Here is a 25,292-nt window from a genome sequence, read left to right as displayed (position 1 = left end):
TGTGACGGTATCATAGACTGTCAAGATTTATCAGACGAATGTTTATGCAAACGAAAAGGTGTCATAGACATCTGCAAACACGTTGTTTGGGGTGAGATTTCTGTCTGCGATTACTTGACTTTTGGAAACAATTTATCCTAGAAAAAGACTAAAAATTTTGCTTTTGAAAAAAGGGCAACAAGATGGTACACCGTACTTCTCATGTAATGCCACGGAGGCATACAATAGTACAAAAGTATGCAATAAAATGTAAGTAGGTCACAGCATATTTTGAAAGTATGGAATAGGAGTTAGAATATGAAGAAATCGGTAAGTAACTTCAAGAAAAATCTAACTTTTTTAATTGAAATTGATTTTGAGCTCAGCCTACAGCTAAAACGACTATAATCTATGGAATGTTTCATCAGGCTATACGCTAACATTAACCTTTTACCTTTCTAAAATATCTATTTGTATATTCAATTTGAATAAAATTTATCATAATTATATTTTAGACCAGACTGCATGGGAGCAATTGACGAAAAATTTTGTCCAGACACAGGTTGTCCGGGTAACGCGAATTTTATCAGATCTATTACTATTTTTATGCAAAATTTACTTCAGAAATACTGTCGAAAATATCTTTATTTGTTTTTTATTATTTGGTATATCATAGTTAATTATATATTTTGCAATAGATTTGGATTTCTCACTTTTTCAAATATTTTACAATAATTTAAATCTCGGTCTTACAGCACTAAGGCTAATTTCACGACTTTAGAGGTTGTGAATAGAGGACATTTTAATTGCCATAGGTTATCATTACACAGATGACTCGTGGGATCAGACAGCAGACAAATGTAACTTCCGTTGTGGATTACGAAACCGTATGTTTTACAATTTTATAGAATATATATAATCATTGAAGATCATAGTAAATAATATGGAATGAAACAGCAATTACAATATACAACTTAAGTCTCAATTAATATTTCAAACCGAATGGGAGCGAAAAATGTGTCAGATAGTTTTTTTTTAATTTAATAAGATCTACAATTTACAATTTATCAATCACGTGTTGCCTCGAAATATTCACTGAATAAGCTCACCATTCAAAAATTATATTTGTTTTATATCAACCGTGAGGCTCAGTTCACGACCATAATTTCAACTCTATCAATAGTCTCTACTTTAGTTCAATATTTTTTGTTGTTTATGGGATTTAGCTTCTAAATCAGTCTGTTCGATTCCAGAAGAAAACACATATTTTTGTTAAAAACTGAACTATATCTTGCTGCTAAAAAATTCTGTTCATCATTAAATTAGCCCAATACCTTATTTGAGAATTATAGCAAATTTATCGAAAAGAAAATTGTTGATGTGATAATAAAAACAGTACATAATGATATATATTCTGGATAAAGAAAATTACGCCTTTTGTCATTTGACCAGGAAACATTGAAAATATTTGTGTAATTTATCATTGAAAAATTTTGGAATGTTTGTGAACTTTCTTTGCAAACAAACCTGTCAAACTTTCATTATTTCTGATGGTCATATATATTTCTCAACATTTTTGTTATTTGTACATACTGACTCAAATTCTATAAATCAAAACTTTTCAGAACTAATTACAACAAAGTGCGATGGAATTATAGAATGCAGATATTTTTACCGCGAGGAATGTCTCGATTGCCTGATGATACCCGAATTCTGCAAACACTATTTTATTGGAGGGTATTATCAATGTTCAAGCAAATCGAGAATTCCATCCTGGAAGATATGTGACGGAATAGCTGATTGCGAAGTAGGAGAAGAAGAAATCAAATGTCCACGAAGGTAAAGTATTTCTAAATTGATTTCTGGCGTATGTCACAAAATTATATGTATTGAAGAATTAATAACTATTTTCGCATCGTATGACGTTTCATGCGAGGACGACCAATCTTATCAATGTACTCGCGGCAACGTTTTGTTTTTCATTTCACGAGTTCTGCTTATTAGTAACATCAAATTAAATTTAGAATAAAATTAAATATCGAGCGTGTGAAGTGAAACTAGCACCTAGTAATTGAGTCTAGTTTTGAACATTAATTTTATGAATTTAAAGTTAGCAATTTGAGTTTAATCAACCGAACATGATAATATTTTTTTCAAATATGGTATTTTTATTTTTTTTCTCCACCTGAGATGGTCTGATGTACTTAGCACACTATAATATACCAGAAATTGAATTTAGATAGGGGAGTTTCGAATTGGAAGACCTAAAATCCTACCAAAAATAATAATGAAATGACTATTAATGAATGAAAATAATATTAATAATAATAGAAGCTTGGTAAGATGTATACTTATATTGATTCACGAGATCAGAACAAGTAGGTTGATTTCAACTTTTCATTCTTCCGTCCACGAAACTCTCTTTAATAAAAAAGTTTACAAATTTTTATTTTTTTATTTTCAAAGATTTTATTGCGAAGGGAATAAGCCAATAAACGTACCGGACCACAAAGTCTGCAACCTTCAAAAAGTATGTGAGACTAATTTATGTTTGTGTTAATAATACGATAATTGCAAATATTTTGTTTTGTTATATCGGCGACTTTAAAAACGCTAACATCAAGTCTTAAAAACGATAATTACACTTTTAACTTCGTGATGGAAATTTTTTTGCTAACAAATCACTTCGATATCTGAGTCCTTATCCACCAAATGGTTTTGTCCGTCGCGCAGCTTAAATCTATAGTTAGCATCGCTCTGAGACGTCTCATTGTCGGCCATTTCAAATTTACAATTAGGTTTGGGTTGAAAACAGAGATACGAATTGCTTAACATCAAAATCTATTGTTTGATCTCTCATTCTGAGCAATAAATTTACCAAGTATCACGTACACGGAGTAGTGAAACTTGGACCCATTGTGATGTAACCTACACTCTCGCGAATAGAACGATCAGTACCAATCGGGTACATCAGTGTTTTTTATTCGCGAACCAATCAGTAGTGAGTGCCTTCGTTAGTGATTGGTCAAACGGGATTTTAATTCTTGATTCGCACGAAAAAACATGAGGTTATAGAGTTGGATCGCTTGCATATTCCTAGCTTCTGACATATAGCTGTAATAAATTGCACAACGTACAACTATACCATGTGGTACTTACAATTCCGAATAATGTTATCAAAAATGTTTATTGGAAAAACAAATTGCTTTTATATTCATATGTTGGCTATTACAGGACTGTGAAGATTCTAGCGATGAAATGAACTGCAATGAAACAACTCACTTTTACTGCAATGACACAGGAGATGTTAAATTCATCTCTAAAAATGAGGTTTGATTGCATTTTGACTCTTAAATATTATAATACAAATTGAGGTATGGTTTTAACATAACTCAGATTAGCTCTGAAATCTGAATGAGAAATTTTCGAAACAGGAATTTGCAGGAATTTTAGAGAAAACATGTGTTCCCAAGCTGTGGGCGGAGCAACAATAATATCCCTCCTGAATATTCTCTCAACTATAAAATAAATATATATATCAGTGCGCTGATGGATGGTTAGTAACTAGTAATTGACAAAGTGACTAACCATCCATCAGCGCACTAATATAAATATTTATTTTCCCGTTCGCGATGCCAGCAGATAAAATTTATCAGGCCATTTTAAAACGATAAATAGCTAGGGAGGAAGAGTTCCACGAATTGGTAGTAAATGAAAAAATATTTTGACACGACACAATTTCTTGCAGTATGGGATTTGACCAAGCAGACAATAAACCCAAACTTAGTAATAGGGCAAACGTTGGATTCAGAACGATTATTCTGTAATATCTTAAAAATTATGACATTCGTTGATTCGTAATTCATTTGAAATCAAAATCGTTAACGGTATTTTAGTAAGGAATATAGGTGACGGATCGCTTGATCCCGATAGAGTTATATACATTTGCCGTTATGCCCAAGTTGTTTTGATCTTCACATACTGATAAAGACGTGACAACTAAAATAGTATTGCTTTACCAATATATAAATTTTTACAGATATGTGACGGGAGTCAAGATTGTAAAAGTGGTAGAGACGAATGTCTTCCTGAATGCATTGTCAGTGCATTTTCAGACACTAATTCAATGATCAAGAATAAGTTTGTGCTTGCCACTGTATGGGTGACAAGTTAGTGTAGTTTATATATATATAAAACCTAATTGTACCAACCAAACCAAACAGGTTATTTCTTGATTACTTAATGTATGTATATTGTAAAGCATATAGGTAGCAGAATTATTTAAAACGTAATAATCTTTGTAATGTCTCTCGAACGAAGCGCGGTTTCGCACATACATGAATCAGTTCAAAAGTAGTTCAGTTCGAATGATCTGGGGCAATCAGCCAAAGTAAGTTACCAATCATGTCCAATTTGTGAATTTGCTTTTGCAAAATAGCTATTTTCAAATATAAGCTGAAAACGTTGTAAATTCCTGCGACGTTTTGCATCAATTTACTATCTGTCGACCGTGCTCTCCAATTAGAATCGATTCTGAACTGTACGTCGACATTCTTTGTCATACATAGTATTGAGTTAAAGCCTGTAAAATATGGAAAATAAATAAATATTTCTATGAATGTCTAGAATAAGATAATAAATAGGTGTGAATACAACTTGCTTAATGTTTTGTCTGAAATAATTTATAAACTTCTTCAAGAAGGCATCTATATATCGGCGTCAGTACATTTGCATTCACGTACATTTGCATTCGCACATTTGCACCCGCAAACTGCAGTCTGGACATTTGCACCCGCAAACATCTTAAACGCACCAATAGTCATGATCGCGAATAACCATGTTTCAGATAAACTTTAATTACCAACTATAAATATATATTCGAAATGAAGACGGATTACAAGTTCTAAGTAGCCCTTATCCTTGATGAGGGTCGTTACGTTTTCACTGTCCTTGCGAGTTACAATCCTTTCCTAGTTTCATCGGTCATTTTTTTTTTCGATGAAATGACGCAAAAGTAGTTGAATGTGTGGTGGTTAGAAGACGATGGGGAAGGAAACTGGTTGTACATAAATTAATCAAGTCAGTGTCAAATCAATTATCAAAATTAATCGGGTTTTCAGTGAGTTTGTCTTCATTACTATACATAATATTAGGATGTCGCTATTTCGGCGCAAATGGCAATATAACCTCTTTTACAGTGAGTAGATGCGAATATCCGTGGGTGCAAAAGTTCATGGGTGCAAATGTCTTTGGGCGAAAATGTACGTGGGTGCAAATGCACGTGGGTGGAAATGTTCATAGATGCAAATATTCATGGGTGCGAATGTCCATGAGAGCAAATGTTCATGGGTGCGAATGTCCATGAGAGCAAATGTTCATGGGTGCAATCTGTATGTGGGTGCAAAAATCTGCGGGTGCAAATGTATTGATGTAATTGTTCATGGGTGCAAATGTCCGTGGATGCAAAAATATTTAGATGCAATTGTCCTGAGTGCAAATGTACATAGGTTCAAAGATAATGGAACCCTATATATCAATCTATCGTTTAACAAAACTTTGCCAGTTATTAAATACTTTTTTGTCAGGTACCGTCACATTGGCAGGAATTGTGTTCGTGATTATTTTCTCTATAATCAAGTTATTCAAGATGAAGAAAGATAAAAAGAATGCTGTGTTCAACAAAATCTTGATTTGTAATCTGTCAGCGTCTGATTTTCTCGTTGGGGTAGATCAACTTAAATATTTTAGTTAAATATTTGAACCATTTTAAAATCTGTAATCTGTCAGCGTCTGATTTTATCGTTGGGGTAGATCAACTTGAATATTTTAGGTAAATATTTGAACATTTTTAAAACATACGATTTAACTCAGGTATACACAATGACCATATGCGTAAAGAGTGTAACAATGCAAGGTGAGTACTGCAAAGAAGATGTAGAATGGAGAAGTGGAATTACCTGTTCTGCTATTGGAGCTTTGCTTATGATTGGAACAGAGTCTTCAGTTTTTACTCTCACAATCATTACAGGATTTAGAGTATATACTGTTCTGAGGTAAATGACAGAGTAAAATTGATTATATTATTGCTGTGCGTTTATATGAATATATATTTCAGACCATTTGTTGAAGTTAGACTCAGAACAATTCGTCATATTATCGTATTGTCATGGACTCTTGCTATTGCAATTGCCGTGATTCCGTTGTTGCCAGTTACTGAAGACTACTTTGTGGACAATGTATGGTATGACAAAATGTTCTGTTAAATATTGTAAGAACAAATATAAAATGTTCTCTGTCATATATGTAACATCTATTTGTTACTCTATTAATAGAATTATTTGTTTGTCATTTCCTTATGGGTCGGCATTTCTTAAATGTAGATTTTTTCTTTCCGTCGGAACCTCAGTTTCTAATGAAAGTGTACAGTTTTTGTCCACCATGATAAGCTCTTTGTTTGAATTTTTATTGTTGTTACTGTTATTCTATAATAGACTTGACAAGAAATAGCATACATTAAGAATCTGAACTTTTCTGTAAATCACCCTGTGAAAAAGGGTTTTTCAAACTTAAGCTACTCAGTCGGGATTCCACAAAATTGTTTTTACTGAGATCCAAATCAATGTCCACCAAGGGTTACAGAAGGCGATCTACTGATGTTGTGCCAATATTTTCTGACAATGACAAATAGTTTACAATTTCAGGTTGAGTCAAAATCCATTTTTTTTCAATAATCAACAAAAACGAAATAAAGGGATTAAATCAATGGATTTCAACAATACAAACTGAAAATAATGATACATTGAAGTAAGACAATTTTTGAACTGATATAAGTATTCAGAAATATTATGTTTAACATTTCGTTTTTTAACAGATTAAGTGACTCATGGTCAGCATTGGAAACTATGCTCAAAAGACTAAATCCTAAATTCAATATTGACCAAAAGTTTGGATATTACTCAACTCATACCGTTTGTCTCCCAACAGTATTTCCGAATCCAATGAATGATATGGCATGGGGTTATTCACTAATCTTTCTCATCTTCAATTTCTTGGCCTTTTTTGTGATTTCAGTTGGATATTTTGTGATATATAAGTAAGAACAACAAATTGGTTACTGAGTTTCCAAATTGTGTTCATCGGATAAAAAAGTGTAAAGTTTTCATATTACCGACAGGAATTCAACTCGAGAAAATAAAGCATTGACCAACCAACAGTTAAAGGAAAGGGCAAAATCCATGCAGAAAAAAGTTACCGTGATCATCATAACAGATTTGTTGTGTTGGATGCCAAATTGTATCATGGGATTTCTACAAGTTGCTGGTAACTATATCGCGAGAAAACTCAATTGTGGCCATGTACTGTGAGGAAATATAGCTTAATAGCATTACCCATTTATATAAAAATTATGGTTATACGTATGAATAGAATAATGAATTGAGTTATGTATAAAGTTTTCAAAGCGAGACATAGCCTTAAATTTACTTTGATGATTGCAATGACAATTGTAATATATATTACAAATTATCTATCTGCAAGAACATTATGAATAATGTTTTAATCATTTATTTTTTTATGAAGGCATAGATATACTAAACGACGCTTATCTTCCTGTTGGGCTGATTATCATACCAATAAACAGCATGATAAATCCTATGTTGTATTACGCTCTTCCCAAACCTATCAAATATATTTTGGCTTGGTTCAGAAAAAGGGTTCATGCAAGTAAGTATGCAAAATTTGTAATAAACCGAAGTAAAGATTCGTAAATACCAATTTCACAGTTATAAACTATGTTTCGAAATATTTTTATTTTTGGGGGAGACTTAAGTGAAAGTCGAATAGGCATCCGGTGCTGCGTTAGACTTTCTTGTGCATATTTTTGAGTATCGCTTCATTGTTAAACATGACAATTACTTTATACCAATGTTTAACTCTAGCACTAGCTTCATCTATTGCAGTTTGATGTATTGTAATATGATAGTAATAAATATATTTACTTTACCTAAATGTTCATTATTCGACGTATCATTGTGCTCCAGAAAACAAACATGCAGCCGAAACCCCACAAAAGAAAATTGACAAAAATGGAGAACAACATGAAAACTGAACAATTATAATTATGCATCTTGGCAAAAGAGCACTTCTAAATAGATTTAAAAACTTGGACAACCTTGTTACGTGGGCTACAAATGAAAAGTGAAATTGACAATTTTATTCTTCGAACATGAAATATTTAGCGACACAGTTTTGGTATTGAAATTTTGTTGCTTCCGTAGTATGTGTACCAGATTAGTGTTAGGCCAGATTTTTTTTTCGGATTTCCTTATTTTAGTTCTACAGTTTTACGAGTTTAGGGACTGACTGTGTTAGCCAAGTGGATATACCCATAGGTTGCCGTCCCTCTACCCAACTTGATGTAAAGTAGACGAACAAAATCAGTTATCTCCATTTTGGTACACATACTTCTGGAGCGCCGAAATTTTTCTTCTCAGGATATTGTTCAAAATTTGAGGAGTAAAGTTCAAATGGTATTGAATTTCGACTTTTGTGAACAATTACTCTCTATCGTTTGAAAATACAAAGCAACATACTAATATTTGATATTTGTCAGTAATTTTATTATAAATATTAAGTTGAAAATGTTCTGCAATTAATCGATGAAATCTCACTTTTCGGGACAAAATGTAGAATTCTTTCCAATTCTAAATAGATGAAAGTTTGCTTTGTATGTTTCTATATTAACTCAACATATATTATTCAGTTTGCCCAAATGTAAATTTTTTTGTTATCTAATTATTTTCGTCATTATGTCGTCATCTAAATTTTGAAAACATTTGCACGATGATGATTGCGGCCATGGTTCAATAAAAACCCTTGCAATCAGAATCTGTCTTTCAGAGAAGTGTACAACATTCAACGAAAGTTTGACTATGGGATTAAATTGCAGTTTAATTTGCGTTGTTATTTTGTTGTTGAGTTCTATTTTGCCATGTGTCTCCTGTTTTAATTTGATATGTCATAGTTACTTCTATCGCAACCTTCTATTTCAAAATTGGAGAACTGATTCAGGTTGTCAGCTTTCTCTCCGAGTTAATTCGATATAATTCATCTTTCTTTGACTTAGTATTTGATGTTATAAATCATGTTGGATTACGAGTCCTAAAATTTAAAACTATTATGATAAAATATTGTGAAACCATCAAGAGCAACATATAAATTAGCGTCGGCGATCACCCAATGGAATAATCACAAAACTAATTACTGAAGCAAGACATCTCGTAACTCAATTTCAATTTCTCGGCCTCTTTTTACGATTGTCTATGTTGAAATTTTTACCCCATCGAGAATAACCCCATTTGTTAGTGTTCACTTAGATCTTCGCTGTCGAATATTGAAACCTAACAACAAATTCTTGATCTATCAATTTTAATATTTTACTGTCGGCGAGTACATATTATTAAATGTTACCGTTACCACGCATAGAAGGTTGACAACCACTGCTGCTATTGATCATTGATGTTCAATCTACTACAACATGACATGTAGAAATATAGAACCTTTCGACATTTTCCAGTTTATTCTACAATCCGCTTATAGCATTTCATATGAAAATTTGCGGTTAGTTGTCGAGCAAACTGGCGACAAAGTTTTAAACGAACCAATGCATTGCAAACTTCGAATTTGTCCAATTGTCGGCTTTTTTAATGCTTATTATATTGCGCATTTACAGTTTCTTGAGAAATTTGTAAATCATCGTTGACGTGTTTCTACGGCCTAACACTACCAATATGTTACTGCCCAGAAATCGTGATCCGTTCCTCATTTCAATCAATACCAAGTTTTTTGTCAAGTGTCTTTGTATTTTTCTTCACATTTTGCAACAATGTATTGTGTTTCTTTGAAAATATCTTCTAATTGTAAATACTGAAGAACTGTAAAATAAAATAAAGTGTACATTAGAGCAGTGATTCCCAAAGTGGGCGATATCGCCCCCCGGTGGGCGAAAAAGTCGAAGGGGGTGATAGGGGGGCGATTTCGCGCAACCTGTTTTTGCTCGTCGCATCGTGCACTTGATTACTGTACTCTGCGTGCTTTCGTAGGTTTGTATCACGTGAGCACACGCGAAACGATTGCTGGGCTCGTCTTCGCAGTAAGGTACGGTAGTTTGCGTATCACAGTGGTCAGGAAATCTGTAGTAATCTGGCCCGGGAAGCTTCACTGAATGGACCTTTCCTGACCTTTGACCCCGGAAAACTCTTCCCATACTTTACCATTCTGTTTTTTAAAAGTACCAGTAAAGAATTTTAGCCTGGTCTATCACAGCTGGGGTTGAGCTCACGAATTGTCGCAGTTTTTGCACGATGTTCCGTTTTTAACTTTCAAAAAATATATGCGATCCGCAAAAGAATAGCAACCCTAAATTTTGACCCGCGAGCGATGTAAAATTTGCCGACTCCTGGGTCATCCGAGTCCGCGAATCCAAAACAAATGGCTGATTAATTCTATGGACTGGTGATCGGACTGGAGGACGTGGTAGGATGAGGAATCGGGAATGAATTTTACGAAGATCGTTATATATCATTTATTTTGGTGAAGGTCATCAGGTTGTAGGGATGAATGGGATGTACGAAAATCATTATAGGTTTTGGAAAATTCATTTTTTTTTCATTATTTCAATGTGAAATGGGGTAAATTTAGGGAGTTAAATGCAAGAGTACACGGCAGTTTTTGAGGAAATAGAATCCTGGATTCTTTCATTTCCGACCTCTGATATGGTAAAAGAGGGGTTTTCAGCCGTGCTGCTATTGCTATCAAAACAACGAAATCGCCTTACCATCAGTAAACGGGGTAATTTTAGATATATATAATAGAAAACTCACTGAAGAACACCAAGCTCATCCATCTCATTAAAAAACACTATAAAATATGATTTGTCTTCTTATTTGGTCTGTAATATATTCGTTTCAGACTTTCAATTTTTTTTGCAGTGCCGGGGGGCGATGAAGCTGTATAACGTACTATATGAGAGCGATGGTACAAAAAGTTTGGGAACCACTGCATTAGAGCATATTTTAAATGTTTAAAAGTTAATCGAGTCGTAGATGATACAGATCATCAAATTCGTATACGTATTCAGCAAACTCAAGTTTAGATCGAGTTTCAATCACACTCACAGTATGCCTTCTGAATTCTAGTAATTAATTGAAGTCGTAGTTGCTTTCGGGATCCACAATCGATCTGGTGTTTTCTTCTTTCGAGGTTGTAACATCAGTCAACCCAAAGTCAAGGGTGTTCTTTTTCAAGCGCGATTTGCCTGTAATATTCGATAGTTCATTTCTGGAAGGTACTTTAAAGTTGGGATTTGCACCGCCATTAAACGTACAGCATTCTTCAGATCTGCAAGGAAGATCTTTCAAAGATCTTTCATTTTTGGAACGTCGTTCTTGGGATAAAATTTTTCTAGATTTATCAACCGAATACTCTGATTTCCCATGTCGAAAATTTCAATATCTTTTCTTGATTTTTCGATATATTCGTTTTCGTTGTCATCTACGGTCTCATAATTTGCATCGTTACCTCCGAAGGAATTTACATCAATTGACATAGAGCTTTTCTCGTTTTCAAGACGTTTTAAGATTGACATTCTATGTATTTTACACGCATTTCGTGTACTTCTGACAGATAATCATTAGGCATGGATAGTTCATGTCGTGTCGAAATTTCCCTATCTTTCAAATCTGTACTCAACTTGTTGGATATTTTGTTCACTACAGCACAATCTAATGAACTTAGGTTCCCGGATGTACCTGGTCCATCATCTGGAATTCTTACCAAATTTCCGCAACCAGTTTTTACCATTTGTCCTGCGGTGGAATTGGTCTCAAGACCTTCGACGTCACGACAACAAATGTTATCCGCACGACAAGTTCCATTTTTTTTGTTGAACTTGGTTTTCGCGCTCGTGTTTCCAGTTTGTAAATGTTGACTCGGTTCGGTACCATGTGAATATTGCTTAATTTCCACGCTTGCTCTACGTAGAAAAAACAACAGCAACGGATCTTTATTTGATTGGGTCAAAATTTTTGAACCCTCCAACTTTGCAATCGATTGGGTATTCGGGTTGCCGTTTTCCATGACATCAAACATCAAAAACTCACGATATGCTATTATAAATAATTTGAATACAATGCAAAAAAGTTAAAATACAATTGTGATGTCATAATCACATTGAAATTATGCTACGAGACGCGTTTCAAAACCCGGTGTTCACATTGTTTGTCAATTACAATTAGCAGAACGCGACAGCTCACATGCCTCGATACCAACAGCATTTTAGGGGTTTCCAAATTATAGTTTGCCTTACTTGAAAACGTGTTGTTATTTATACACTGTTTGATCGTGACCAATAAACGTTTAACTTAACTCGCGTTTGCATTAAGTTTTATAAGTTTTCTTCGTTCTTGGTGCCAAAAGTGTTTCATTATCACTGCAAATCCAAACCCAATCACTCACAAACATCCTCCTTGCTTCCTAAAATTTATGTCTTGTGATTTTTTGGGTGATTTCTGATTCGCTCACTAATAAAATTAGGCCATTGTGACTTGACAATAAAAAATAAACAATCTCAAATTTTACTAACTCAAACTTCCACTTTTATTTACAGATGTTCTGGAACAACTGAGAAAAAGTGTCAAAGCAAAAGGAGAACTATTTATCTCATTTTAAATTGATCTCATTTAGAGCCTGTTTTCAATATATTTTATTAAGAAGTCGAATCGTGAAAATGTTAAATCGGCCGCGTCGGGCCTGAAATGCCAATCATCACGTTCGGGTCTGCCGGACTTCTTTATCGCTAATTTTTTTTTTAAATAAGTACATGTTTATTAAAAATATATACTAAAACTCTTTGTGGATACTCATCAACATGACACATACTGAACTAAACTCTTGCAACGACAATTCAAAAAACTCCTAAATAAAATATGAAATTTCGGGTTTTTCTTCGGGCTCGGGCATTGCAAATCCAGTAAATTAGTCGGGCTCGGGCTGAGTCGGGTTTAATACTCACGGGCCTGGATCGGGTCAGGCTGAAATTTTTGGGCCCGATCTTACCTCTAGAATAGTGTATGGTTTTCTTATTTATCTCGAGAGAAAGAGGAGAGCCGATAATACAGCTCATTCATCAGCTGTGGATCTACTACTTCTCCTCCTGTTACCATATCATGTGGGATGTGGGAATAGTCAACAAGTTGGTCGTTTTTGATACATGGACTTGTAGGAGGAAGTCGTACCGGTGCGTAAGCTATCAAACGATGCCAAAAAGTCCCGCACTCTTCTCGCAATGAATCGTCCCCACGGAATTTGAATTAGTGATTCAACGACGTGTTCCTTCTCTTAGCACGTTGCACCCATCGCTGAGACAAATAATATCAATAAAAGAAACATCTACATATTATGGTTCTTTATTCGTCTTTTAAACAGAATTCAAAGGCTGGTACCAAGCAAGCAACGGCTTTTCCTACAAATTATTCAATGATCGAGTCAATTACGCAACAGCAAAATCTAACTGCCAGAAACAAGGAGCTGATCTGGCATCTGCGAGCTTTAGAAACCCTACCGTCCTCAGGTGATTGGAGTATTCAAACTTGAATATTTTCTAATTAATAATTGGGGTTACGAGAGTCTATTTAGGTTTCCTTGCTCTATGTCTTTGCGCAAGTGAATCGGTATTTTCTGGAACCAAAAGTTATTTTCAAATTTCATTTTTTCGTTATATTTATGGGAGATAAGACTTATGGTGAGTGCCGTGACCTAGTGTCCAAACCTTTCGACTAAATCATAGGTGCGCAGTCTGTGTCCCACGGGCAAAATGTAGCCTACAAAAACAAATTGTGCAACCCGCGGTGAGGTGCCAATATTCAATGCTGTGCTGCCCGCGAAACAAATTTAATTTAGTTCAATCAGGTGAGATTATTCCAATCTCTTTGCGTTGCATGATCTATTTCCATGAAGTTACAATTCCCTAACTAACAGCTAGCTTGTGAATAAAATCAAACATCTCATTACTTACAATTACATTAATTCTGGTGTTGTACCAAGTGGCAAAAGTAGGATGTTATATTATTGTGCTACTATTAGTTTAGGTTACGCCAAATATATCTACTTCAGCTTGCTTTATATCTCTGCGTATATGCGTATGAAAGATGAAATAGCCGAAATAATCAAATGAACTATGTTAATATGTTGTTATTTTTGTTGCAGCGAATTAATGTCATTGATCACAGTTGGCAACGAGCACACTTGGGTTGGTTTAAGCAAACATGAAGGTAAATTCATCTGGGCTGATGGCGAAGTTTCAACTGAAGATAACACGGATTGGTACGCAGAACAGCCAAGTAATTCGGGAGGTGATAAAGATTGTGTACATTGTTGGCCTCATATAAGGCAGTCGAACGACGTAATCGTGCAACAAAGACTTGAAATATATATGCGAGGCAAGTGCTTGAAAATAATCGATTCTGTTGTTATAAATCTCGTGATTGGTTGCACACAACTGTTAAAAAAAGAATTAGCGGGCACTTTTATTTACAAACCAAAATTAAAGTGCCAAACACATTTTTCTGTTCTGATTCATCACAAACTAATGTGGTAATCTGTATCAGCTTGGTACTGAAACTGTTGACAGGTATAGCTATTTGATATTGTTCTATTACAGTAGTTCTCACTCTTTTTAAGCTGCGCCCCATTTTAAAAATTTGACAAGTTTCGCGCCCCACCTCAAACATAACTAGCTAACAATATGCTTCAAATAACTTATAGTAGGGCAAAAGTGTGTATTATTTAAAAACACGTTGAAAATACGTTAATGGAACGTAAATATCCGAAATAAAAAAAAATATAATCGTCCAAAATAAGGCGGGCAAGATCAAATCTAACCAATATTTTTCACTGAATCACTGCTTTATTAGCGCATCTGCGTGGTGAGGTGATCGATTCAACTTTATCGTTATTGCTATATTATTTGGACCAGGGATAACCAATCCATTTTGTGCGCATGACGGGCTCTCTTGGAGATAGTTGTGGAATTTTTTTACAACTACATAAAAAATTTAGATTTTTCGAAGTCTATTCAAAAAATCCAAACTATCAATTGTTAAAATTGTATTAATTGTCATTAAAACACTTCTTTAAAATATTTTCGGGTTACTTTGAATAATAAAAGCTTAGTTCTTCAGTTGAAATTTATTTTAATTGCGACCTTCAAAAAAAAGACGTTGGAATCCCGATTTAGACATAAGTTCTTTTTGAAGTTGAATAAAACCTAGAGTACGAATGTTTGATAGAGAACTTATCGCCAGGTCACCACAATTCGGCTTTAATCTTAACAAAGATAATATCGTTGGAAAATGAAAAAACACAAATTTTTGAATTTTACTCCCTAACACTTCTTTGTAATACTACAGTGAATACCACTTCATCTTAAAAACATTTATTTCGTGCTAATATTTCAATATTTGCCGTTTCGTCTCAATTATTACAAATTTATTTACAAATTGTGCATTTTTTCTGAAAGCATCAAGACATCAAATTTGTAATTTATGATATATTTGTCAATATCCAATGTTTCTTTTTTATAAGAATTACACATGTTATGAATTAACATAGAACATCCCCTTTTAATTAAAATAAAACGTCAAATATCAGTTTCCATACTCCCGAAAACTCCGGAAAAATTGAAAAAAATAATAAATAAATAAATACACTTCTTGTGACTTCTTTCCTTATTATTTAAATTTGAAATCGTTTGGTTCTGTAATTCCAGATAAAAATAATAAGTTTATTCGATAAATGTGTTCGATATTTTTTCAGATTGTATTCGAAGTAGTGAAATATTCGGTTTTGGTCATCCCTGGTACGGATATTCAAAATTTCGACTTCGCCTTAACAACGATGGTCGAAACCTTTTTCAAACTCTCTTCTCGCAAAGGTATTTTATTGGTATACTACATTTCATATTATTCAACTTCTACGAATTGTCAGCGACGTAAAAATGAACGCAATCTTCATCCATTCCATAGCCGTTGCGTTCTCCTGTTTTCCATTCAGTATTTTCTTTAGTTAATTGTATACAATCATCAGTCCTAATAAATATTCCATCGTGTCCAAAGTCACAACCCAGGTATCATATTCACCTGGCTTTATCATTGGGAGTAATTCACTGCAATACAAACAAAAAGCTATGGTCAAATAAATGAACACGAAAGCCAAAATGAAGTAGCACCGATATCAAATCTTTTACAGCAGGCTACCGGTATAGTTTTTCCGACCTCGACTGGCCGCCAAATCGCTGAGGTGCAATCACAGAGCCACCACACGGTGCGCAATATTTACATAATGATGTAAGCATGCAAAATTTCAGAGTGAAAAACGAATCCCAAATGGACCACAGACATTTTTGAAATAAATAAAAAGTAATAACTTTCTAACGATAAAGGCAATCCTCAACCATGGTGCATATAAGTTACAAGTCAGTGCATTAAATATGCAGTCTCCAACTGAAGCACATCTCAGTCGCGCCCACATAAAGATCTTACCTAAGCTAAGGCCGTAAGAGCACAATCAAGCCTCCTTTACGAACTTAGCTTGGGTTAGTTCGGCATAACGTTTCCTTCTTTAGTTTCCTTGTAGCCTTCTTTAGCTTAGGTTCGGATCATATTAAGATACCGAATAAGATGAAGAAAAGTCAATTATATACTTCACATAGAACCGTGATTAAGCCGATGTTATGTCTCTGGCGTCTGGTTTGGACGGAGAAGTTATTGTGAACAAGGCAAAAATTACCAACGTCACATTATTTTTCTTGGCTGCGTAAGTCAATGAGCTATGAATTGTTCCACGCATAGATTGCATTGATAGAACGCCAGACTAGTATGTAACGTTTTTCTTTCATTAGTTCGTTGGAAGGCAACATATCCGATGACACCCACTTGCGCGTTCCTTCGACAGAAACAGACGAGTATAATGGAATTGCCATATCTTATTTACAAAGCCCCTGCCACCAATGCAATAATGCAAGATTTGAGTAAAAACAACCGTCATTGTTTAAATTAGTAGTTCTCCATTCGGGGTCAGGGTTATAGGAAGGATTTGAAAATATGAATTTCCTATTTCGAAATGCTAGAGGTATGCAACTGCCTATTTATTGTTTATTAATGTCTTTCCACTCGCAGTTTGCAATTTGAGAACTACGTATGATATTTTATAAAGTAATATTTGGAATTTATGAAATTGAATTACTACACATACCTGTAACTGTAGAGTTTTATTAAATATTCTTAGAAAAAAAAATCGATGAGAAGCAATTTCTGTGGTAATCCCTGATATTTTAATCTTGGCGAATGAACTTTACTTGTCTAATTTCTCTAAAGTTTTGTGTATTTCGGAAAAACTTTCACAAAAATTGAATTTGGATTTTATTAAATTATATGACGAAATTTGCTTGTAAAGTATTTTTTTTAAATCTGAAAATTGAGTTAAATTTTTAGAAGAAAATAAACGAGAAGAGAAGAGAGACTTGAAGATTACAAAATGAGAGACAATATAATACACTAACACATCGTTTTAAATAAAAAATATTTGTAATTTTATGAGAACCTGTTTGAAAATGAACTAACATTGCATAGTATTAGCATAGCATCACCGTTCCACTGATAATGACATATTTCGCACAAAGATATCTCATTCTAATCAAATTAAGATAAAATTTACCTACGTTTCATCATCTGATATAAATTTATTTTTAGCTTTCTAAAACACTGGTAATTCATTATTTAATCAAAAGAAATGCGACATTGTCAGTTATACGGTTATGCACCACTGAATGAGATGAAAGTATAGCAAGTCTAACCCATAAGTATGTAATCAAAATCTGTTGAAATTTCAATTTACATTCACATAATGAGGTACAATATATTGCATTTATAGACCAAGGAAATCAATGTTATTTATTTTGTTTAATGCAATTTAAAGTTGATTTGTTGATTCTTCTAATTGCATTTCTTTAATAAATAACATTCATCATTTTTTCGGTAAATCTGCGACGTTTATATTTTATTTATATTGAGTATAAGCTCAGCTTTGTCGTGACCATGTCAAATGAAATTTTCTATGAATTATACCCTTAAAATTTTATATAGACACGATTCGTATTTTTCCGGCAAATAAGACCTGATCAATTATTAGCAATAAAAAGTGTTTTTATTTTTATTTTACCGCCCAATATTGGGGAAAAAACTGTATTGCCTCGTTCCAACTTTCGTCATTTTAAGCACCAAATCGCGTATTGCCTGTATTGCCTCGTTCCAACTTTCGTCATTTTAAGCACCAAATCGCGCTCATAATTTTATATGGCAAAATATGTTACAGCCAGACCCACGTTTATGTCAAAGAATCGTAGCCACAGAATTATCTATTTCATCCAATTAAAAAAGTGTTGTCTTATCTGCTGTCAATTTTCGCTGAACGGGCCAAACCGTAATGCTATAAATTTTGAAATAACGATAAAGAACATAAACAAAATAAGTGACGCTTCATCGCAATAGGGAGTAACCTCATTGCAGGAGTCATGTTGGAAATTATCACTAATAGTAAAATAAAATTCAGGGCGATACTATGTAAGACTGTAAGCAAACCCAGCAATTTAAGTCCGCAGTGCTATCGAATGTATTGGACCATGCTATAGCCGTACGTAGGCCTACTTTGCCACTGGAATTATTTATTCATTTTCAATATTTTACAGGCATATCAACACTGTTTATGATAAATGTCTACATACAGTTCCAATTGAGGGAGAGTACGGTCGACTCGAAATAAATATTTTCTACTTTAAGTACTTGACTATTTGCAATTTACAGTGTTTAAAGATTAAATTTTTCGTTAGAAGGCTATTGTTTTTATTTATTTCAATAGTTTTTGTGACTTCCATGGGATTCACTTATTTGTGTGCCATTTCGTTATCAAAATTAAAAAATAGCTTTCCTTGTTGGGGTTCCTTTTTCGCGTAAGTTGATATCTGATGGTCAGCTGCGGACTGTACCGGTATACAATGAAACGACTGTTAATATTGTCTTGATTATAATGTTGTAATTATAGAATCTTCTTTTAGAAACTTATAAAAATATGCATATCATCTCCATTTAAAATATTCTGAGACTTCAAATCATGAATAAGATGTCTTCATTTTTATTTCAGGTGTCGTGGATGAAATTTGAGCAAAGCTAGAAGAAACCAAAATGAATGAAGGAACTAGAAGAATTCAAGAGGCTGGAGAGATGTCGGCAGTTTCACGTGCGAATGCCGTTTTATTTTATCGTTGCAAAGGGCTTGATTGATCTCAGAAATCCGTGGTTGCTAAACTAGCTTCACACGCATTTTATAGGTCATAGTACTTTCTACGTTTACGCCAAATTACACATTTAAACAATCACTCACTTCAATTTGTTAATTTCTAACATTTTTTTATTAAAAACCGCAACGTCATGTGCAGATCAAAATGCTTTATTTTTATACCCTCTTTGTGACAACATTGGTGGTCACCCACTATAAAAAGATTAAAGATTACCTGCAAACCAAAACTACGTTTATTTTTCACGTGTGGACTGGGATAGTTTGCCGGGTATGGGTGATACATTTTTACACATTTTTTATGACTTAATTAGGCTACTCACTAGACCAGGGGTCACCAACGCGTAGCCCGCGGGCACCAAGTCGCCCTTAAAGACCATATGAGTCTCCCGGAGGTCTGTTCCAAACTAAGCTTAATAACGGCGCTTATGAGTAAGCTACATCAGTTAAATATTGTCCTGTTATTCTTGTATGGCACTATATTAAATATTGTAGCCATCAACCTGATTTTTATTTGACTTCAGTAATGTGACGGGTCAATTATCACTCTTCCAATTATGACATCACACTGATATAACTTACCACGAACCCGCGCTTTTTCTTGTCCGTTGTTTTGTGGAGCAGCAATAATATAATTATTGATTCCAAAGAAAAATGGCAGAAAAACGATGAAAAACCCACCATTTTCATAATGAATGGGGGTGGATATATTTTTACCACCATGATAACTGCCTGCACGTGTCTCATTTTTGGGGCGATTGTAGCGACGGCAAAGCGAAAATGTATTTCACGTCTTGTCACGAAATCTACCCACTCACTATCCACTGGTCAGCGCAGTACGGGCAGAACAGCTCGCGATTCAAATCATACAGCAATACTATTTTACGAGACCATTGTTTCGTTCAACCTATCTTTGTGAATCAACATTTTTGACATAAACTCAGAATAGGATGGGATTTACATATTTATCCCGGGGGAGAAGATAGCCCATAAGACGGCTTAATCATATAGCGAACCAGGGCCTCTCGTCCGGTTACCATTTCATGTCGGGTATGGGATTAGCTAAGTATTTGTTTTCGTAAGCATGAACTTAATGGCGAAGGAAGCCATCCCAACTGCGGTAAGGGGTCCAGCAATCCTCTCGCACATAACTATCCTCACATGGAATTCTAACCTGTGAACCTAACGCTTAGCACACTAACGATGGCCACACAGCCGCGATTTTTTAAAAGTTTACATTGAATTGGTAGCCCGCGGCTCAATCTGTAACCAGAAAGTAGCCCTCGGCTTCGAAAAGGTTGGGGATACTTGCTTTAGACAAATGCGACGCTACATCACGTTAGGTAAAGGAACTGAAACCTATGGGTAGGAGTATATTCACTTTGCTAACACTGACAGTCCCCGAATTCGTGATAAACTAAAATAAGGAAAATCGGAATAAAATTTGACCTATCCCTAACCTGCTGGTAAACACACTACGGGAGTACCAAATTATATAAATATTCTACTCAAATATACGAGAAACACTTTAACTTAAAATAAACGTCATGCAATAAATAAAACCAAGAACAAGTTGTTTTCCGAACCGATCTAATGTTTTGAAACGTTTCGTCAAAGTTCCGATTTTTTGCCGAAACGGCAACGTCTATCAAAGATATAATTATTTTGCGGTACTTCCGCAGCGTTTGTACCAGGTTAGGGTTATACATATTTGTTTTGTTGTGTGTTACGAGAGTGCATGCACTAAATTTTTGTTTTATTCACTTTCTTATAAACTTTATAAGAAAGTGAACGTACCAGTTTGTTATGTTTACTTAGTAATGGCATTATACTTTTGCCAAAATCTTGTCGTGAAATAATGTCTCAAAAACACTATAGCGAAAATATGTCAAATTATTAGATACTTAACAGATACGTATAACATATTTTGCTCAATTTTGTATCATTATTTCCGTCATTTCAACTGTCTTATTAACACGGGAATTGCGTGGATTGTTATATCAACTTTCGATTTGAATTTCTACCACTAGATACAGATATGAATGGAAGGAACCCGCAACATGCATAGTCTAGTTGAGAATTTATCATCATCGTAACAATCTTGAAAAGAATAAGATGAGTAGAGGTGAAGGAGGAACATGTATGTAGAATGGTTGTTTGTTACACAAATAGAAAATTGATAATACCGAGATTTTTATTCCTGTGAATATCAAACTCTAGTATATATATATATAGTAAATATGCATGTGTTGTCAGAAAAGCACCTCGCGTATATTTGTTCGTGCAGATCAGTTTGTTTATTTGCGTATTACTTACAATACACAATAAAATTCGGATAAGTTTGATAAAAAAATAAAAAAAATTTTCAAAGGTTACGTTTATTAGCTTCATTTACACTACAGGATTTTAGCCTTCGCTTAACTAATAGGGAAGAAAAATGTCACAGAAGCAAACGTCTACTTTTAAAAGTTAAAATTATTTGAATTTAATTTTGAATATATCAGTTTACAAAAACAATCAGTAATCACTAGATTCGAATTATTAGGTTATTGAAATACGCAATAAACAATAAAATTATAGAGTGATAAAAGATCAATGTACAAACAAAGATTAATAATTATATATATATATATATATTTGCAAATACTAGTATATTTTTATTTAAAAAATAATATACATATATATATATATATTATTTTTTAAATAAAAATATACTAGTATTTGCAAATATCAGATAAAACCGACATTTATTAGAAATACATAATTCTGTTCAACACTTTCTATAAAATGAAAGATTCAAACATTAGGGGATACGGAGCTGAACAATGGACAATCCCATTTGCTATACTTCTATGCATGATTCAAATAAACGCAGGTTAGTGTTAATATAATATTGCTGAAATTGTGCATCACTTTCAGACAAAATTCAACATATTTTATAGAATAATATTTGTCAAATATATGCTTGCGTGTTCTATTGTCACTCATAACATCGTGCTTTTATTTTTTCGAATATGATTAGGCACTTAAGAATCAAAAAAGTTTGGGAAACCTGTATTTTTTGAAAAAAAAAGTCTTCCCTAATCAGTTAGATTGGCCGAGCTCAGCACTGCAACTTCGTGCATCTTAATGATGAAATGTCATCATACGGAACTTGTTGTTTTGTAATTATAAATCCGAAATAAATGTAGAAAAAGAATTTGAAACAAAACATAAATTTATTTAATGTCATTTTGTACATATATTACTCCATATATTATCATTGATGTAATTTAATCAATCAGATTTAATAACATAAAATGTTTACTACGATGTGTTGGAAATATATTATTTTGGCCGTTTCAGTGAATTGGTAACTTTAAATGAAGTTTAGCAAACGAGTTTTGTACAGATGAATCTTACATGCTGACATTGCTTTTTATTCTTCATATTCTATTTGAATTTCTTATTTCGGCTCGAAATACCAACGGTTAGAATATAAATGACAATAACATAACAATGCCACTTATGACTGAAACGTTAATTTGATAGGCTTGATATTGTCTTCTTAACCTACCGCCTTAAACGGTTTCCAACAGAAGAAGGATGCAAAACATAAAATCTCTGACGGTTGATAGCATTTTATTTTATATATTTTCAATACCCTATTCAAAAAAAGTTTAATTTGATTTATAAAATGCACAATATTCGTGTTGGTAACTCTTGTTTCAGTACGTATATTACTTGCATCTATTCTCAGTGAAAAATTGTATACCAACTTTTGGGGCTTATTTTGAGCGCAAAAACCCTGCTTTTATTTTCATATTTATAATTTAGAATTTGATTGCGGAACCCTCAAGCTTCCTATTTCTTCTTTTTGCGATGGAGAAATTGACTGCGAGTAAGTTAGTTTGTATAATATATTGGTGGTTTCATTTTTTCTACATCACTGTACAAGTACATTTCAATCGTAACAAATGTTCGTTAAACATAGCAAGAAATTCTTCAAATGTCACTGCAATTAGTTCATCATGAATCATTAGTATGAACATAGTAACCCCATAACAAGATTGTTCATATCTATTTTATTATTTTTAAACGTTAACAATTGGTCAATTTGAATACCGGTAATAATGGGCCGAATACCGGTATGCAAGCTTCTCCCCTTCACCTTACTGCAATGACACATGAACACTAAAGTTATTTTACGCCGAAAAATGTCATAAAAAAGATCTTAAACACTTTGAGTCACAGCGAAAAAATAAAATTAATCAGGTCTCCAAACTATATGAGGATTGAGAAATACCAAGAAGAGTACTAACAACAAAAACAACAACAACAATTTAGCAAAACGATCCATTGATCTACTTTGTATCACAATAATATTCAACGCTATTCTTTTTCCATAGAGATGGCATTGATGAGATACGACGCAACTTGAGTCTTGACCAATCTGGAATTCCTTGTCGCAGAGACGGGTTTGTTTGTATGTTACCTGAAAATCTCAAACACTTGCAATCAGCAGTTTGTTTAAAAGGTAGAAGTAATTTGTTTATTCAAAAAATATAAAGTGTTTCATCCTTAATTTTAGGCAGATTTGGCGCCACTCCTAACAAAATATAACCTGTTTCGTACTCGAGAATGAACATTAAATGTTATTCTGTATTTGCAAATATGGTATTTTGAAGAAAAAAGCCCCCAACATTTTATAACAAACCCCGGAATTATATATTTTGTCATAAATACGTCCTCGCAACGGGTAGAAGCGTTAAAAGCAGCATATCATATTCCAGGTGCATAAAACATCGCCAGTCATAAACACCATTAAACAATAATAATAACTTTTTCGTTGATATAAATTCAACTTTTACACATTCATTTGTAGATGCTGAATGTTACAACGACGAATTCAAATGTACAGACGGATCAGGGTGTGTACCACGTGAATCGTATTGCGATACCTATCACCACAATACCCGCCATTGCATGTCAGTTGAAAATACAATTTCCATAACTTTATATAAAAATGTTTGTTTATATTCATAGATCTGTTGATACATCTTCTCATTATATGAGTTCATAATTCACATTAATACCAAGCGCTATTAAATGTCTTGTGTCTAGGGACAACAGCGACAAAGACTTCCGGCGGTTCCTGGACAACAACAAAACTGGACATTTATGCCGATCCGTTTCACATGGTTTCTGCTATCTTCCCGAAAGTCAAACCTATAAAGCCTCCTCTCTTTGCGAAGCAGGTGAAAACAACAAACATCTACCTAGTATCTAGTATAAAAAATTTGTCGGTTTTCCCGTGACAAAGACGAGTCTGTGAAACCCAAGCAGTCCAATTTCAAAACGAAATTTTTTTTTAGACTGACTCTAGTATTAATTCATAAATTTTTTAATAAAGAATCATTTATCATTAAAGTTTTTTTGCCAATGTTAGACATCACATAATTCGATGCTACTTTGGTATGCGATATCATCGGATTTTTCAAGTTTTTGTTAAACTATTTGTTCCAAGCATTATTCATATAACTTTAATTTACAAAAATATATAATTCAACAACTCTCAGGTGCATTTTTTTTTACTTTCCTTTGCCATTATTTATACAGCAAAAAATAGAAAGATTAATTCAGCACTTATTTAAAACAGATGTGGTAAATATACCACTTATGCTTTTCATATATATACATTAAAATTTTTAATCTCTACACCCAGTAAGATAAAACAAAAAACCAATCATAAAATTTCGAGTACGAAAAAAAATAATGAATTGAATTTAAATGAAAAGCAAAAATTATTAAAAAGAGTGTGATATAATGAATGATGAAGCAATATGCAGTATGGCTTTTTTGTGAATATTGTTCTCGGCCACTCTGTAAAGTTATTACTGCCTTCGCTAAAATAAGTCCGTTATCTGATT

General features: G+C 33.6%; 3 protein-coding genes across 13 annotated transcripts in view; 1 reads left to right on the top strand and 2 right to left on the bottom strand.

Moving 5' to 3' along the window:
* The first annotated feature begins 5,234 nt into the window (after positions 1-5,234).
* On the top strand, positions 5,235-9,940 carry LOC120337984 (relaxin receptor 1-like). Of its 11 annotated transcripts, XM_078116867.1 has the most exons (7): positions 5,259-5,704; positions 5,851-5,893; positions 6,095-6,220; positions 6,851-7,072; positions 7,154-7,299; positions 7,558-7,701; positions 8,019-9,940. In XM_078116867.1, exons 4-7 carry the CDS (start codon positions 6,882-6,884, stop codon positions 8,084-8,086), a joined length of 549 nt encoding a protein of 182 aa, XP_077972993.1. In that variant the 5' UTR covers positions 5,259-5,704; positions 5,851-5,893; positions 6,095-6,220; positions 6,851-6,881; the 3' UTR covers positions 8,087-9,940. The 11 variants fall into 11 exon arrangements, 10 of the variants coding, with proteins under 10 accessions (XP_077972989.1, XP_077972988.1, XP_077972997.1 ...); XR_013478130.1 differs by lacking the exons at positions 6,851-7,072; positions 8,019-9,940 and adding an exon at positions 6,681-6,783 and having other exon boundaries at positions 5,242-5,704; positions 5,851-6,032; positions 7,154-7,339; XM_078116868.1 differs by lacking the exon at positions 5,851-5,893.
* Positions 9,420-12,237, bottom strand: LOC120337987 (uncharacterized). The gene is made up of 3 exons (XM_039405902.2): positions 11,787-12,237; positions 11,154-11,293; positions 9,420-9,911 (listed from the first exon to the last, which is right to left on the bottom strand). Exons 1-2 carry the CDS (start codon positions 12,124-12,126, stop codon positions 11,178-11,180), a joined length of 456 nt encoding a protein of 151 aa, XP_039261836.2. The 5' UTR covers positions 12,127-12,237; the 3' UTR covers positions 9,420-9,911; positions 11,154-11,177.
* Positions 9,420-25,292, bottom strand: part of LOC120337787 (uncharacterized) — a 90,975-nt gene continuing 75,102 nt past the window's right edge. The window contains exon 3 of the mRNA XM_078116872.1: positions 9,420-10,927. The gene's annotated coding sequence lies outside the window, so the exon portion shown is untranslated. The remainder of the gene's footprint in view (positions 10,928-25,292) is intronic.

Source organism: Styela clava, chromosome 10 (genome assembly GCF_964204865.1).
Source record: "Styela clava chromosome 10, kaStyClav1.hap1.2, whole genome shotgun sequence".
Lineage (NCBI taxonomy): Eukaryota > Metazoa > Chordata > Ascidiacea > Stolidobranchia > Styelidae > Styela > Styela clava.
The sequence above is the reverse complement of the archived record's forward strand: the minus strand, read 5'-3'. Positions and strand labels throughout refer to the sequence as shown.